This window comes from Kogia breviceps, chromosome 13, assembly GCF_026419965.1.
Source record: "Kogia breviceps isolate mKogBre1 chromosome 13, mKogBre1 haplotype 1, whole genome shotgun sequence".
In the NCBI taxonomy this organism is placed as follows: Eukaryota; Metazoa; Chordata; class Mammalia; order Artiodactyla; family Physeteridae; genus Kogia; species Kogia breviceps.
The window spans coordinates 61,141,910-61,159,492 of NC_081322.1; the positions used below are offsets into that span (position 1 = coordinate 61,141,910).

The 17,583-nt window shown below is 37.5% G+C and overlaps 1 protein-coding gene across 2 annotated transcripts in view; it reads left to right on the plus strand.

Annotated features, from left to right (window-relative positions):
* ENPP3 (ectonucleotide pyrophosphatase/phosphodiesterase 3) overlaps positions 1–17,583 on the plus strand; it is an 87,160-nt gene that overhangs the window by 49,893 nt on the left and 19,684 nt on the right. For both annotated transcript variants that reach the window (XM_067011305.1, XM_059083083.2), the window contains 8 exons: positions 843–951; positions 2,354–2,482; positions 2,866–2,897; positions 5,781–5,908; positions 11,472–11,538; positions 13,527–13,614; positions 15,159–15,337; positions 16,975–17,026. In XM_067011305.1, coding sequence (XP_066867406.1) covers positions 843–951; positions 2,354–2,482; positions 2,866–2,897; positions 5,781–5,908; positions 11,472–11,538; positions 13,527–13,614; positions 15,159–15,337; positions 16,975–17,026 — 784 coding nt within the window. The remainder of the gene's footprint in view (positions 1–842; positions 952–2,353; positions 2,483–2,865; positions 2,898–5,780; positions 5,909–11,471; positions 11,539–13,526; positions 13,615–15,158; positions 15,338–16,974; positions 17,027–17,583) is intronic.

Consider the following 17,583-nt stretch of genomic DNA (forward strand, 5'->3'; position numbering starts at 1 on the left):
ATTTCTGCTTTGCAAAGAAGGTCATCTGTACCATTTTTCTAGATTCCACATATATATGTTAATATACGATATTTGTTTTTCTCTTTCTGAGTTACTTCACTCTGTATGACAGTCTCTAGATCCATCCATGTCTCTACAAATGACCCAATTTCGTTCCTTTTTATGGCTGAGTAGTATTCCATTGTATATATGTACCACATCTTCTTTATCCATTCCTCTGTTAATGGACATTTAGGTTGCTTAAATATTTTTCAATGGTTATTGAGTATACATACTTAAGGATATGGTATAATTTTTTTCTTCTATTTAAATTATAAATAAATAATGTGATGAATATCCTTGTATGTAAATCTCCATCTGTACTCTGTTTACTTAGGACAAATGCCCAGAAACAGATTTATTAGGTTACAGGGTATGCCCCTTTTGAATTCTCTGGCTACACATTGTCACATTGTTCTCTGGAACATGTGTAACCATTTAGGCTCCTATAGAAGTGTCTATGGACTCTTCTCCTCAGCACTGGAAATTATCATGAAAACCTCTGCAGTTAAATAATGTTTGAATAATGTTGACGTTGAACACTTTTTCTCAGGTATTTACTGGCCAGTAGTCTATTTTCCTTTGTAAGGAATATGGTTTAATTTTTTTTTTTTATGTCTATAGAAATATAGGGAAGTGGTATTTGGTAAATGTAGTATGGGTGCTGGGCTCTGATATCCTATTTCAAAACCCAACAATTTCAGAGAAGGAAATTATTTAATTTTTACTTGATTAGATAATGGTTTGGTTAATTAAGCCTTAATTCATGAAGATAATCTTAACTCCAATTTGTTTTTCCTTAGGTAATTCAAGCCTTACAGTTAGTAGACTACATTTTTGGATTGTTGATGGAAGGCCTAAAGCAGAGAAACTTAGTCAATTGTGTCAATATAATCCTTTTGGCTGACCATGGTATGCTTTTAAAAAAATCATATTTTATCGTGCTTTTTAAAAAATCGTATTTTATCATTGATTAAATCTTATCACTTTGGGAAGCATACAAAAAAATAGAGATTTTAAAAGTCTATTTCTAGACCTAGAAGCTCTTGAATGAGCAAAGAATGAGCTTTGTAGTAGGCTGTGATGAATAGAGGACTAAAATTTATACTTTTAGTTTAATTATTCTAATATTCACTCTGAAAAATCTATCCATACACTTAATTTTCTATATATTTGGAGTTAGTAGTACTTAACAAGGTTGTGGCTGGGCTGTTATCATAAAAAATGTCTTCTTTTCAGTGAATGATTCATTCATATAGATTGGCTGCAGTTTACTGAATTGGCTAGTTTTACCATGTTCTGTGTATTTTGTTGGTCATGTGAATAGACTTCTATAAAGTCCCTGTCACTCCACATTTCTCTGCTTGAGGGTAGCTCTCCATTTCAGTCAACCTGAATATTAAAAGAAGTGAGACAGATGTCATGCCCTCTGCAACCTCACTTTTAAAGTGCTCATTCATTAAACAAATATTTTTTAAGTGCTAACTCAATGCCAAGTACTTTCCTCGATGTGGTGTGGTAGGAAGTACATAAAGCAGAAGTGGACCTTTTCTAGTCAGGGTAGTCTAGATGGGGTGAGAAGAGGAAAAGGAACACATCTGCAGAATTTTTTTTATATCTTACATCAAGATAATGTGAGACATAGTAATTTATTTTAAAAGTTTCTAAAATGGTTCCCTAATACTTTGACCTATTGTTTTAAAATTAAAGAAAATATTTTAATGCATATTTTGTTAAAAAATTATAAAATATAAAGATAATAAAATGAATGGTAAAAATAATAAAAATAAAAATTGGGATGGAGTCTGAAGAATCTTCAAATAAAAAAGGTTTAACTACCAATTCTTTTTTAAAGCATATGCTTCTTATATAAATTTAAATAATACACTTATGAAAAGTAAAAATTATCTAGACTTTGTTCTCTTGCTTAATGTATTGTTTTATAAAAATGCATGTTATTTTTTGATTTAAAAATATATCATGTTGCTTTATGTAAAATCAGATGTTATAAAGATTTAATTAGCTTCCTACAGAGAACTTTCTTCTTTGAAATTACTTTAATAGATCTACATTGAACAGATGATCTGTTTATAATTCCTATCTGTTCTTCTCTTATAAACATGATCCTTCTCTTCCACTGCCAGGATTTTCAAGGCCTGCTAATTAGAATAAAGTAATTGGGTAAATTGTAAAGGTTCTCAGTCAAACTTGGTTTGAGATCTATAACATAAAATATCTCCTATTTGACCTGATCAAAGATAACCGATTGTTACCATCTTATACATTCAGTGAATAATTTTTTTTTTTAATTCAGGAATGGATCAGACTTATTGCGACAAAGTGGAATATATGACTAATTATTTTTCCCAAATAAACTTCTACATGTATGAAGGACCTGCCCCCCGCATCAGGACCCGTAATATACCTCATGATTTTTTTACTTGTAAGTATGAAGATGACCACATAAAAAAATAAAGGTAATACTGAAAGCGAATAACCATAGCCTCCTGATTCTGAGGATGCAGGGATTACCAGGCCCCCTCTTCTGACCTCTTGGGAAGGCCACACAGAAACAAATGAGAAAATCCCATGTTTAATTACAGTCTGTGGTTAAAGTCTATGGTAATATCTAATATTGTTAAGTTAAAATATACTCCATTCTTAAATGCTAAAATAATTCTTTGCTTAAAGCACTTTTTTACTTAATTTTACCAGATCATAGTCATTAATAAACGTCTGTGTCAAATTCACCTGAATTGTTTATATTTTTTTGCAGTTGTCAGGTATCAGTTGTAATGTGATTTACTTCTTTTTCTTTTGAAACAGTTAATTCTGAAGAAATTGTTAGGAACCTCAGTGTAAGTATACAGTCTTCTAATACATATGTTTAAATTAATGGATGTCTTTACTCTAAGTTTCAAGAAAGCTGTATTCTATATTTTCCAGTCCAAACCATTTGTAATTTATTTCTTAAACCTCCATCAACTTTATTTTAAATTCCTGTCAGTTGGTTTTACCTTAGCTGTTTTTATTTTGGAGTTGACACCACTATTGGAAATTTGTTTGGGTGTCAGAGGCACTGACTCCTGAATTGAATGGGCTGATGTTTCATTTAAAGGAGCTGGGCTAGTGAACTTCAGGCGGCATCATTTTTCATATTTTTTGTATGATTTATTATTGGAAAATAGTGAAGCACAGATATTATAGATCTTTTTGTACAGGTCAGAAAAATCAACTCCCTTAAGTATAATTGTAACTGCTTTTAATTGGTTCTTGCATCTCAGGTTGTAAGTAAATAAGCAGGACAAATTTCAGATAGCTTAAAGCGGTCAGGATTCTTTTTTGTGTGTGTGATACGCTGGCCTCTCACTGTTGTGGCCTCTCCCGTTGCGGGGCACAGGCTCCGGACGCGCAGGCTCCGCGGCCGTGGCTCACGGGCCCAGCCGCTCCACGGCATGTGGGATCTTCCCGGACTGGGACACGATCCCGTGTCCCCTGCATCGACAGGCGGACTCTCAACCACTGCGCCACCAGGGAAGCCCGCCATTCGGATTTTTCAAGGTGAAGTTTACTACGCCTGGAGAGACCTGAAATATTCTTGTAGGGTGGTTTTAATGGTTCTATGTTTAAAGTATATTTGCAAATATACATCTGTTATATGGATTCATGAGTTTACCATGGCTTGGGATGGGGCTAGATTTATTTACGTATAGGCGATATGAAAACATAGTTAAAACTGTGAGAATAAAATGTGAATCATTGAACGCTGAAAATGTGAATAAGGAAACGCTGGGGAAAGAGTGGTTACTATAACCTGGGACCCACTGCAAGTTTGAAGTAGGAATGAGCCCTTGAGCAGAAATTCTTTAGGGTTAGTCACTCCTTTTGTCTCTTACACCTAATATTCTGATCTTGAGGAAGCATGATGGATCCCCTCACTCCCTACTGGAGAAGGTGGTGAAGATTGTACCTGGAATGTGCCCATGCTGACTGGAAGGGTTGTGGAGAATATCCAGCAAATGGACTCTCTAAATCCACATATCATTTTCCCCTTTTTCCATCACCTCATGATCCATACAGCTGTAGTCCTATCGGTGAAATGATGGCAAATGGCTAATAATCCTAGTGGCGCAAAGGGATTGGATACCGCAGGCTTTGGAAATCCACTACATGGCATCACAGATAGGACCAGGCCTGGAGCTGCAGAGCCCTCAGGAAATGGACTGTCATTTTATGAAGTAGTCCATTATTCCCAGGGAAAAGTTCCAAGTGGTAGTACAATATTTCCAGGAATGCTGATTTGTGGGCCTATATTGAGCTTATATTGGACAAATATAACCAAACATGAAGTGGCAAGTTCCATACATTCTGGCTGCATGACAGACAGCAGCATCAACTCTGTTCCTAGATAAAAGGACCAAAATTTTATCTCAACTCTAGTGTCTTCAACTCAAATTCTCAGATGCAAAGAATAACCCCGTACTTCTTCAGAGTTTGGCGGTGTACCCCCAGTTTTCTCTGGATTTACTCAGGGTGTACATCCAGCCAGCAAGGTGCACCTCATCAAATGATCGGTGGTCCTTAAGGGCACATTCTAGTCCCTTGGATCTTTGAGGAAGCTGCATCCTCAGCAGCTGCCACAATGTGCTTCCCTGGAAGTTACAAAACTAGCAGCTTAAGAAAGAAGTAATGATAAATGAAAAAGTAGAAAAATAAGAAGACTGGAAAAGTAGGCAAGAAAAAAAATATCTGGCAGAAATATCTGTGCAATAAATGTTTCTGTTCCCTTTTTCATTCTATAACTCTTCACTCTCCTACTTTCTATATTTCTTTTAAATTTTTAAAATCAATTTTGTAGTGTCTCTTTCTTATGTAAATTGAACATGAGATAATAGTGACATAGACTTGAAATATTTATGAGATTGTTGAGGCTTAAAATAAATAAGAAACTGAGCAAGTAGACCACAATTCATTTCCCCTTATCCTTACCTGTATTTTTTTTTCTGTTGTTTCTCAAAAAAGTCAAGGGAGAAAAAGTTTCTTTGTAGTTCTATTTCTCATTTTCTCACTTTTTTTACATATATAGATACCAGTATGATTTGCACCTTTACCAAGTTTTTAATATGCCATCTAGTTAACAGCAGTTATTATTAAGAAATAAAATTTCATTCCAGTTTGTGAAGAAACCCATGAATTTTTCACAAGTGGGAGAACTGGACTAGATTTCAAAAACTATTGACTTGATTTGAAAATTAAGCAAATGTAGGTTATTTAAAGGGTAAATTGAGTCAATTGTGAAGGGATTTTTGGTGCAATTTAATTAATTTAAAAAAATTTTTACTCATATTTATTAATGTCTATATAAAACTTTTCATGTATAATTTAGACTCCAAACTTGTAATTGCCACTCTAAATCCAAACTTATATTTATTCTCTGTTGAAAAAGGAGGGGAGATTTATGGTGGTTTAACATATATACACAGGAATAAAACTTCAGACAGCAAACACTATAATTTACATCACATGTTAAATTGCAACTTAAATATTGTTGCAACAATTAAAAACAATATCACTAGAGAATGTGACTAAGCATAATAATTTTAATGTTCCTATTTTATTAGCCAGGCTTAAATTCTCTTACTTTTAAAACGTGTTTAACAAATCATCTTAGGAGATGAAATTGTTGAATTAGTTTGCATATCTTATAGGTGTCATGAGGAAATAATTTACCTCTTTTTCAGTGCCGAAAACCTGATCAGCATTTCACACCCTATTTGTCTCCTGATTTGCCAAAACGCCTACACTATGCCAAAAATGTCAGAATTGACAAAGCTCATCTTTTGGTGGATCGACAGTGGCAGGCTGTGAGGTCTGTGTGCCTATTAATTTATCTCATAATACTTTTAACAGCCATCTTTCATTATAAATTTCCTTGACCTTACCCGGCTGTTTTGATCACATGAATTTTCCTGAGTATGACAATTTCTTGACCTTTTATATTCTATCTAGCACTTCTGTATTTGAAATGACTGTTACGAGTTCGCCCGTCTTAGCCTACTAATCTTTACAATGTAGATGAGAATGAGGAAGGCTGACTGTCCAGCACATTCTTAACCACTGAGACCACTGTGGTCTCCTTTAGGTGGCAGACAGGATATAAAGATGGCATCAGTTGTCTCACAGGCTGGTGATGAGTACTTGATTAGATAGCTCTTTAAGATCTTTGTCATCTTTGTGGTTTTTCTGAAAGAGCATGCTTATGGCTCTAAGGCCAAGCTAACCAATTAGTTGTAACATTTCTTTTTTTCCTAGTTATAATTGTGATTCATATTGGTCATTGAGCATTTGCAAAATATAAGGCCATTTTGAGAAAATATAAAGCATTCTGAATCATTCTATTCCCAAATAACCAATTAATTAATTGACTCAACAAAATGTTACTGATGCTTGCTATGTGTGTACCAAACCCTGTTCTAGGCATTTGGGATACAGAAATTATTCCTGCCCTCCTTGTCAAATGGAGAAGCCTGATAATAAGCCAGTAAACAAATAAATACAAACTATCTGGTGGTTTAACTCACATTCCCTATTTTTGCATTTTATTCCAGTATTTTTTCCATAAGCATAGGTGGATATAAATAGAAGATATGTTTAATAAAGGAAGAGGAGACAAAGGAAGAGAGGAAGTTGGGCTCTAACATAATAAATGTGTGCAGGATGAGGAAATGGAGATTTGGTAGAGTCTATTCTCTGAGATAACAGGAAAGCCAAGCAGGGCACTGCTAGGCCAGGGAGTGTGCAGTTTAACACGTGGCCACTAGATGACACTAGCCTTTCTTCTTGGAATTGGAGTTTCATAGCCCTTTGGCTTAGTAGGCTGTCCTGTGGGTCAGGACAGCACTCTCTAAAAGAAGATTAAATTACGTGAGGTAAATTAAGCTTTACTAACGTTAAATATATAAGATTGTTAGTAGTGTGTGTATGTAATATATAAATGTGAGGGAGCTCTCCAAATATTTACTGTTGAGGGTATGAGATCAGAGGAGTTAGGAGACCAATGGTACGAAATGAGAAGGTGCCCATCAGTTCAACAACATGGACTATACTATGGGTTATAGAAGGAGAGCCCAGCCACCAGGATACCTCTGGGTTTCACACGTTAACACTCAGTCTCAAATTGTGAGCTTTGTACATTTACTAGCTAGCAGTCAGATGTAAATACAGCAGCAACCCCAGAGTTCAAGACCCGGCTCCATACCTAGTTTGTTGTGAGGACTTGGACAGATAAATATCTCAGGTCTTCATCTGTCTCATCTGTAGCACAAGACGAACCTGGTTTTACTGTTCTCTTGCTATTCATGTACAACGTAAACTAACTTACATCAGAGGAAATGCTGACTATAGCCCCAATCAGAGCAACAGGAAGTCTCATCTGATTAAGTCCTGGGTGTATTCTTTTTTTCTTTTTTGTGGTGCGCGGGCCTCTCACTGTTGTGGCCTCTCCCGTTGCGGAGCACAGGCTCCGGATGTGCAGGCTCAGTGGCCATGGCTCACGGCCCCAGCCGCTCCGCGGCATGTGGGATCCTCCCGGACCGGGGCACGAACCCATGTCCCCTGCATCGGCAGGCGGACTCTCAACCACTGCGCCACCAGGGAAGCCCCATGTCCTGGGTGTATTCTATCTCCAGCCCCTAACACATGAGTCTCAGGCTACCTATTTTCTAAGTTAAAATATGTCATCGTTAGTTATAATGTTCAATATTTGATAACTAGATTCCCTTTTCAAAATTATAGCAAATTTCATCATTTAGTGTAATCTATTTTCCTCCTTCTCCGCCTTATTTTGCCCTTTATAAAGTGTTAGATTTTACCAATTTGAGGAAACCCAATTATTTGAAACTAGTTGAAGTAATGTTAAAGTTCCCTTTTAGATAACATGAATAATAGCTTTTTATGTTATGATTGGAAACTGACAAAACATTGGTTTGTCCAGGCACGTTTCTAAGAAATGGATATAGACACAGTCCCCACCCAAAGGATCTTCACCCAGGGAGGGAGGATGACAACAGTTATAATCAGGTGCAACAACTGTTGCACTGGGATCAAGTATAGGCACAAGGAAACAAAAAGAGTGATTTCACACCCGAGGTGCAGATGCCAGAGAATGTCAGAGAATGCTTCCTCGTAGGTGTGGTTCCTGCTCTGGGTTTTGAAGGCTCAGGATGGGTTAGGCTAAATGCTGTCATGTCACATAAGTGGGTTTCCCTGTGCAGTTGTCTAGTCTGTGCATTGTACAGAGGCACTCAACCAAGGAGACGAGTGGGAGCAGGAATCTAACCCTTGTTCAGCTCACCAAGCCTGGACACGCTGTGTCTGCAGAGGAGAAGGACCCCTTTTCCTTACTGGAAGGCACCCCTCTGCTTCCCACGCCTTGAGCACTGCCAGGCTGTGTCTTCTCAGAGGTGCTTCTTTCTCTGAATGCTCTGCTCAGAGCAGTGGAGCACCTTTTTTTAAAAAAATTTTTTTTTCTATTTATTTTTGGTTGCATTGGGTTTTCGTTGCTGCATGCTGGTTTTCTCTAGTTGTGGCGAGCGGGGGCTACTCTTCATTGCGGCGCGCAGGCTTCTCATTGCAGTGGCTTCTCTTGTCGCGGAGCACGGGCTCTAGGCACACAGGCTTCAGTAGTTGTGGCACACAGGCTCAGTAGCTGTGGCTCGCGGACTCTAGAGTGCAGGCTCAGTAGTTGTGGCGCACAGGTTTAGTGGCTCTGCGGCATGTGGGATCTTCCCGGACCAGGGCTCGAACCCGTGTCTCCTGCATTGACAGGCAGATTCTTAACCACTGCGCTACCAGAGAAGTCCCCCCTTTTTTTTTTTCTTTAAGTCAGTAGCAGCTCTGGGGCAAGGAAAGGTAGAAACAGAGGGTCAGATTTCCAGGCAGAGGGACTAGATTCCATGAATTGCAAGTAGTTCCGTTTTGCTAGAGCACCTAGTGAATGAAGCTGCCTTCATTCAGGTCCTCCTGCATGAAGGACCGTATCTGTCAGGACTAAGGAGTGTGACTTTGTGAAAAGAGTAGGAGACCACTTGGAGATACAAAGTGGCTGGAGGTGAATATATTGGGATTTGCATTTCTCAGAGCTCACTCCAGCTGCCATATGGAGGAGGACGGTCAAGCAAGTGGCAGGAGGCCAGTTAGAAGGATGTGTTGTGACCCAGTCTTCAGCGTGATGACAGCCCCAAGGGAGGCTGTGGAGCTGTAGGGGATGGTAAAACTAGTCAGCACACTTCTGGAAAAGTATGGTGAACTTATGACTCAGATTTTCCAGGATAGTACCAGTTCATTATATTCTGCTTTCCATTTGTACTCATTAAAATATATGTTTCCATATCCAGCAGGGACATATAGGGTTAAATACAATTAGGGTGTGTGTGTATGTGTACAAGTTATGTGGGAAGATTTTGGAGTTCAGAGTCAGGATAACCAATTCAGGTCAGATCTAGCTTAGAATGGTGGCAGTAGAGGAAAGAGAGGGAAATGTGACAGGTACGACAGAGAAAGATAGGACTTGGCAACTAACTGGGTATCAGGAGAGAAGTCTTGCTCATTGCCCATGTGTGTCATGTTCCAGCTGTGGAAACGGGGCCTTAATTTTGACTTTATTAATTAGACATGGAGAAGATAAAAGAGATTTGTTCCAAAAGATTTTAGATAGTACTTGGAAGTTGAGCTAAATTATGAAAGATAAAATCAACTCATCTTTTCCAAGTGCCAGCTTTCATTTTTCCATATGTAATTTCCAGAGCCAATGAATGGTTGGAAAGCTTGAATGTGAGCAATTAGAAAAGCAGACTTCTAAAGTTTTCACTTGGAAACTATAAAAAATAGATTTTTCTAACAATATTTTTATCTTTTGCTTCCAAATATGGTTTTGTAATACTAAAGTTTTCTAATGAAGATGGACTAGGAGTTGGAAATATAAAAACAAACCAACAAAAACTAGATTTATCTGAAAACAGAAAGATAAAGGATCAATTTTAGAGAATTTTACCAATGGCTTAATTCAAAAGACCTTTCCTTTCTTTCATTAATGAATACTCTAGCTCCCCACACAGAATTTAAAACTTAATTATCCTCAATCAAATAGTTCCAGTAATCTTGGGGAACCAAATATCTATGGAATAAGTATAAAAATATTTTTTAGAACAAGTTTTACCTCATACCAACAATTTTATTGGCATTAACTAAGATGACATGAGCTGGCACCTTAGAGTAACTGAACTTAAACCCCTTATTAAAAGGACTACTCTTGCTGTCCCCATTCTAGGTGGTACTTAGTTTCTCCTTTCTTCCCTCTACTGGGTAGAGTTGAGTGTGGCCTTGTGAGTTTTGTGATTTATTTTTTATTCTGTGATTTATTTTTATTTTTTTATTTAAGCTGAGTGAGAATCAGTTATGAATTTTTTAAAAGTTGATTTTTTAAGACACTAAAGTCCTGCTCTCAATTAAGGTTACAATGTAAAAAGCAAAAACTCTGTGTGTGTGTGTGTGTGTGTGTGTGTGTGTGTGTGTGTGTGTGTGTGTGTATTTGCTCAGGGGTTGGGAGCTGAGGATTGGGGAAACAGATGAGATAAATTTTTTAAGGCCAACATTTGGAAATATTAGTCTTTTTCCCTTTAGGGGCCTAATTTGAACCTGTATAACATTATTGCTTTAAAAAAATCTAGGTTCCTTTATCACTATTTTGTTTTCGAGTATAAAAACTAACTACATATAAAATTGCTAATACTGCTCAATTCAAAGACTAAAATATGAAAATGTAGGCAAAATACAAATGAATTAAATTTGAAAAGTCTTTCAAGTAATAGAACAACAACCTATGGAAGAAAATCCCATAAGTTAAAAATAAACTCTGACTTTACAGAATATACTGGCTTTTCCTTCCCAAGTATTATAATTAACTTGCCCTGAGTATTCTCTATTCATATTTTCATATTATTTCCCTAGATATCTCTGACCTAAAATAGGAATTGATATTTTTTCCCAGTTCCAAAGATTTATTTTTAAAGCACTGAAATGCTTTACACATTAATCAAACTACTCTTAATCACACAGACATGATATGTAAATGTACAGGTAAGCCCGAAGGCAAATTTTTTAAAGATCAGTGGCTTTGTATATCCTTCTCTTAATGTTTAAAAGTCAAATACTTTTGAATTCTGTTTATAGAAGCTGAAATTCTCCTTCCTTCTCTCCTACCACTCTGTTCCTCTGTGGCTCTGAATTTGAGCATGAAAATAAATATATTTATGCTGTTGTTGACAGAAAATTTTACTTATATAAAAGGAGAAGCTACATCAAAATCCATTAAAGTTCAGTTTGCAATAAGGTCTCATGATTCATCAGAGTGTAATAATATTATTTCTTTATAGGACTAAAGCATTTTCATCCTGTGGAGGAGGCAACCATGGTTATAACAATGAGTTTAAGAGCATGGAGGTAACTTACTGCTTTTTTTTTTTTTTTAACAAATATTTATTGAGCACCTACTTTGTGACGGACAATGTTCAGGACTCTTGAATACCTTTGTGAACAACACAGATAAAGACCCTTGCCCTCATGAAGTTTTCATTCTAACAGGTGGATATAGACAATTGACATAACAAAGCAATGTATGGTTGGTATGTTAGGAGATAAGTGCTACAGGAAACAAAGAAAAAGTAAAGCAGAGTAGGTGGAAATTGGGGGTGTTTTGGGGTGACATGGGGGCAGAGTGCAACTTTAAATAAGATGGAGATGGTAAGAGTCATTGAGATGACGGCTGAGCAGAGACTTGAAGAAGATGCAAGAATTAACCTTTCAGGTATTCAGGGGACAGGTGTCCAAGGCAGAAGAAACAGCCAGTGTCAAGGGCCTAAGGTGGGAACGTGTCTGATATGTTGGAGGTGAGAGAACTTTTGTTAGGCTGTTTGGATATTAGACCATGGCTGCAGCTGATTGGAGAGGAAAGAGGGAGAGTTAGTTTGATATGTTAAATTCAAGATATTTATTAGACATGCAAGTAGAGATGTTACATATAGGCAATTAGAGAGTCTACCTAAAGGGATAAAAAAATTGAGTTTTGGGTATATAAATTATTTCGAAGATATGTGACTAGATAGTATTCTCAGGGATTGAGTGTAGGCGGAGAAGAAGAGCAAGTACTGAGCCTTAAGCACTTTTCCTTGAAGAGATTGGGAGACAAAGAGTTACTAGCAAAGAGACCTGGGAGTAGAGCCAGTGAGGGAAGAAGAAAACCAGGAGAGTGTGCTGTCCTTGGAGCCCAGGGAGGAAACTATTTGAAGGAGCCCATGAGTAAAGTGTAGCCAATATTCCCCCCTCGGTAAAGCTTCATGATTTTGCAACCTGATTGTCTTATCTAGTTCCATTTGTCACACACACACACACACACACACACACACACACACACACACACGCCCCTTTCCAAAGCAAGAAAAATGTGTTAGGCTCTATATGAATATACTGCCTCTTAACATTGTCATGTATTATATCTCTTTGTAAATACTTGAGAAGTTTCTGGAGACAGCATCCTTCTCTATTAATTAGGGTACATTTGATAATTGAGTTAATTAATGCAAGAAAAACCTATGCCTCCAATTCTTTGCTGATTATCTTGGGAAAATATATATGTGTATATTTATATTCCTGTTGCCTGAAAAGAATTGCCTATCCGTGTTTGATACTGTTCTTCTAGATATTTAGAATCTAAAACAAATTAGATCTGTTATAAATAATATAATTAAGTTACCTTTAATTATTTAAACATAAATAAAAATATTTAGGTCTCTTCATCCCAAAAGTAAATGGGAGATGTCTTTGAGAAATCAGAGGGCACGTATAAGTTGTGCAAAAATATTTAATGCTTAGAAATGTCAACATTTTTTGTCATGTAGTAGTAACATATGTGAACAATGATAAGAAAGGAGTATAAAAAGAATATATGATGTTGTATGATGAATTTCTAATTTCCGTTGTCCAGATGTTGTAGAATTGTGGGGGCATCGGTTGTCCAGTGTTGCTTGTATTCTCCCAGTCTGTTGACATAGGAGGTGCTATGGAAGCATGTGGATTTAGATGTAAACACAGTATGGATTATATTTGATTGGACTTGGTACAACATCTCAGGTGAAAATGTTGCAAAAATCATTTTCGAATCTGGAAAGCAGCCAATATTTTATGATAACTATAAATGGAGCATTTAAAATTGTGAATCACTATATTGCACACCTGTAACATATAATATTGTACAGCAAATGTACTTCAATAATAAAAAAAAGTCATACTGTTAAAAAAAATCTGGAAAGGAATTCTTAAAGAGGCTTAAGATACAAATAGAAGAGCTGTTAGAAAAAGAAAATTGTGTCTCTTCCAACATCTGTTTTTGAGATTACGTGGCATCTAGTAATAGGTGGACTATTACCGCCTAGGCTATCTTTCTGGCACATGGACCCAGTTTTAAACAGCAGACTGAAGTTGAACCATTTGACAATATTGAAATCTATAACCTAATGTGTGGTAAGTATACCTATATAACTTCAACAATCATATATGAATTGAGTTTTTAAAATATGAATTTTGAAGCTGGTGATAAATTGAATCCCAGAAGTAGATGCTCTGTCCTAAGGAGATGGAAAGTAGAAAAGATGAGGTAGAATTATTTACTATTCAGAATTATTTAGCGGTCAATGTGAGTTCTTTTCATTTTGTTTTGTTTTAGTAATGATAAACATTAGACCCTGGGAGACCAACTTCTCTATTAGTTACTACATGAAAATTTAATTTGCTAGAACTTAGATAAATAAAATTACACTTCCAACTTTTCAGAGCAGGGATAACATAGCAAAAAACAAGTATTTTCTTATAATTACAGAGAGAAACCTTCTGGAATAAAAGGATGGTAAAAAAGTCCTATTTGGATCGACACATTACACTCAATGTTAAAAAACCATAAAGAATTAGAGTTTTGGGGAATCTAACCTACCTTCCTGCCTATGTGCTTACCTCAGACCACACATCATTTAGCTAGGCAAGGCAATGAACTGAGTTGCAATTTCACCTTTAGCTATAGGAATTTGGGAACATAAATACGCTCACAGTTGTCACTTTTAATCTTGCCACTGGCCTGTGGTAATTGAATGTAACTTAGAGACCAAAGAGTATCCATTTAAAAATAATGTGTTGTAGCATTAACTTAAATTCTTTGTTTCCAAGGCTGAGTTTATGGTCAGGGCTACTGGCCCTTTCCAGGAAAGGTTTAAAAAGAACTAGTTAGGGGCTTCCCTGGTGGCGCAGTGGTTGAGAATCCAGCTGCCGATGCAGGGGACACGGGTTCGTGCCCCGGTCCGGGAGGATCCCACACGCCGCGGAGCGGCTGGGCCCGTGAGCCATGGCCACTGAGCCTGTGCGTCTGGAGCCTGCGCTCCGCAAAGGGAGAGGCCACAACAGTGAGAGGCCCGAGTACCACCAAAAAAAAAAAAAAAGAGAGAGCTAGTTAGGATTGCAGTTCTAAGGAGAAATCTCTTTGGTAGTCCTCAGCAGGAGCCACTTACAAGGCTATGTTTGTGCAATATTTGTATGTTCTGCTTTTATAGGAAAAGCTATAAAAAGTTCTCTAAATTTTAAGCAAAATTCACTAGTTTAATACTTGAAAAGTATCCGTACTTAGAGTATTTTCCTATAATTAAATAAATACACTACAAGTAAGATTGTCAATTATTTAAGTTCTTTAAACTTGTTTTTACTGAAAGTATAGCTTTTTTATGCTAGAAAACCATGATATGCTTAAGGCACAAAGTGATCATTTAAGCAAAGATGCTTTTCTCTGGAGGAACAGAAACAGTTCATAAACATTCCTGTGGCTCATTTACAGCAACTGTTCCTATTTTCTAGAAAGACTAGGTATGGAAATTGGGAGGGGAGGGGGAAGCTGTTAAACTGAATGGTGTATGCAGCAGAATTTATTAAAGGAAGTGAACACTAAGTGTTTGTTTTCTCCCATCTTCTGCATAGATGTTGTTGCCTTCTAATTTAAAACTACTTTGAATTTAATTTTTAAACAGATCTTCTACACATTCAACCAGCACCAAACAATGGTACCCATGGTAGTTTAAACTATCTTCTGAAGGTGCCTTTTTACGAACCATCTCATGCAGAGGAAGTGTCAGAGTTTTCTGTTTGTGGCTTTACTGTTCCATTGCTCACAGATACTCTAGGATGTTCATGCCCCAGGCTACAAAGTGTAAGTAATAACTTCATGTATCCATAAAACTGTAAAGGGGCAAACTCATCTCTAACAGAGTAGCAAACAACCAGGTTTGAGTTCTAGCTCAGATATTTACTAAGAGAATATGTGGTTTCTCTGAACCTTATCTGGAAATGAGAGGTACGTTGTAAGATTAAGTATGTGAATATGTTTTGTAAACTGGAAAGCACTATTTGACAATTGTTAACCCATGGTGAGCTAACTGTCTGTAATCGTTCAAAACAGTGGAATCCTGGGGCTCTCTTTGATTTCCCTCATAAACCGTCTCTCTTACAGCTTAAGAATCAGATGGTCATGCTAGGTTATTTCAGAGCAGGAATAGCTGGTGGGGGCAGGGACTGAGATCTGGCATCTGACACACCCACTAGGGTAGGTGCTGTGGGGAGTCTGCTCAGCAGGAAGCCTAGAATTTAAAGTGGGAGGTATTCTTTTGGGTAGTAGTGAAGAACCCTTTGATGAGAGGACGCTTGGAGGCTGGCTGACAAACAGCATTGGGAAGGTATTTTTAGTGGATCAGATGCCTAGCTGAGTTCAGGAGCGGGATTTCAGATCCCAGGAGACTCTCAGCCAGGTGAAATTCCAGTGCTAAGAGGGGTCTCCCAAAGGCAAGCAATCAGAACAGGAGCTCAAAATGCAAGGACCAAGCCCCGCTGTGAGAATTAAAGCACATGGGTGGGGCTGGGATATCGGAATGGAATTGGAGCCCACTATCAGGAGTCCATCAAGCTAAAACTAATGTCAAGGTACATTTGATGCCAAGTTCCAAGGGTGGTTGTAAAGCTAAATAAACACCAGCTGCCTCAGGTAAGAATCGTTTCTTAGAGCCAGGGGACAGGGAAGACTTTCCATTCTCTGATCCTCAAAATAACGTCATATCACAGAAATAAATGCATAAGTAAATTACCAACCAAAAAAGATTTAAAGGGGCAAAAGTCTAAACTTCCCAGTAAAAATCAAATCCATCCTGAAGATCAGAGTAAATGTGTGGCTTTCCTACTGCTCCAGATAACCTCAACGGAGCCACTATTTAAAGTAATAATAATAAATATTATAAAGTGGGTGTTTTCTTCCCCACTTTAGAGATAAAGAGGGCTCCGAAAAGCTAGGTAAGTTGTCCAGTGTCACAGAAGTCACACGGTCTGTGTGACTGCAAACCCCAAGTTCTTCTCTGTAAGGAAGGTCTCTTCCTGCTCAGAGTGTGGTCCCAGGATCAGCATCTGCATCATTTGCAAGCTCATTGGAGATCCAGAATCTCAGGCCCCCCCGAGCTTGGACTTACACTGAATCAGAATGTACATTTTAGCAAGACTCTTAAGGGAGTTTCGTGTGTCATCCTAGCTTAGTAGTTGATTCCATCTATGGTCAGAATGATCTGCCCCATTATCAATTACATCTTTGCAGACTCCCACACAAAAAATATATTCCCGGGAGTAGCAATGTCTCTATACTTCTGAGTTAGTGGCAGAACTGGAATTTAAACTCAAGTTAGTCTGGCTTTTTTGTTCCATAGTAAAACATTCATGTGACTACTACAGAAATAATCTTGATCACCTTTTAAAACATGTGTTGTTACTATGATTCACTTTCTCCCCATCTCCCACGTTATCTTGCAGAATGCTGACCTTGAATACGTGAATCAAATGCTAAATCTGACCCAGGATGAAAGTAGGTCAATAGAAAGCATGTTAAGTCTTCCATGTTTAGACCTAACAGAATGCCATATTGCCTTTTGGAGGTTCTCCAAAATAAGCTTACAGGTTCTTTTGAACGTAAAGATTTTCTTGCCAATATACAAGTGGGAAAAATGCCCCAGATCTAATAACAACAGTAGCAGCATGGAATAGTTATGATGGTCCCAAGCACTCAACAGTTCCTTGAAATAGTGGTGCATAGTCTACAGTTCCCTATTCACGTTTTTAGATGTGAAGAGACAAACTGCCTGGGTTTAAGTCCTCTGCCTGGGTTTAAGTCCTCTGTCTACTTCTTCCCCTCTGTGTAACCTGGGCCAAATTACTTAACCTCTCTGTGCCTCAGTCTCTTCATCTATAATAATGGTACTCACCTCACATAATTGAAAAGATTAAAAGAGTTAATCCATGACATGTACACACTGCTATATTTAAAATAGATAACCAACAAGAACCTACTGTATAGCAGAGGGAATGCTACTCAATATTTTGTAATAACCTAAATGGGAAAAGAATTTGAAAAACAATAGATAC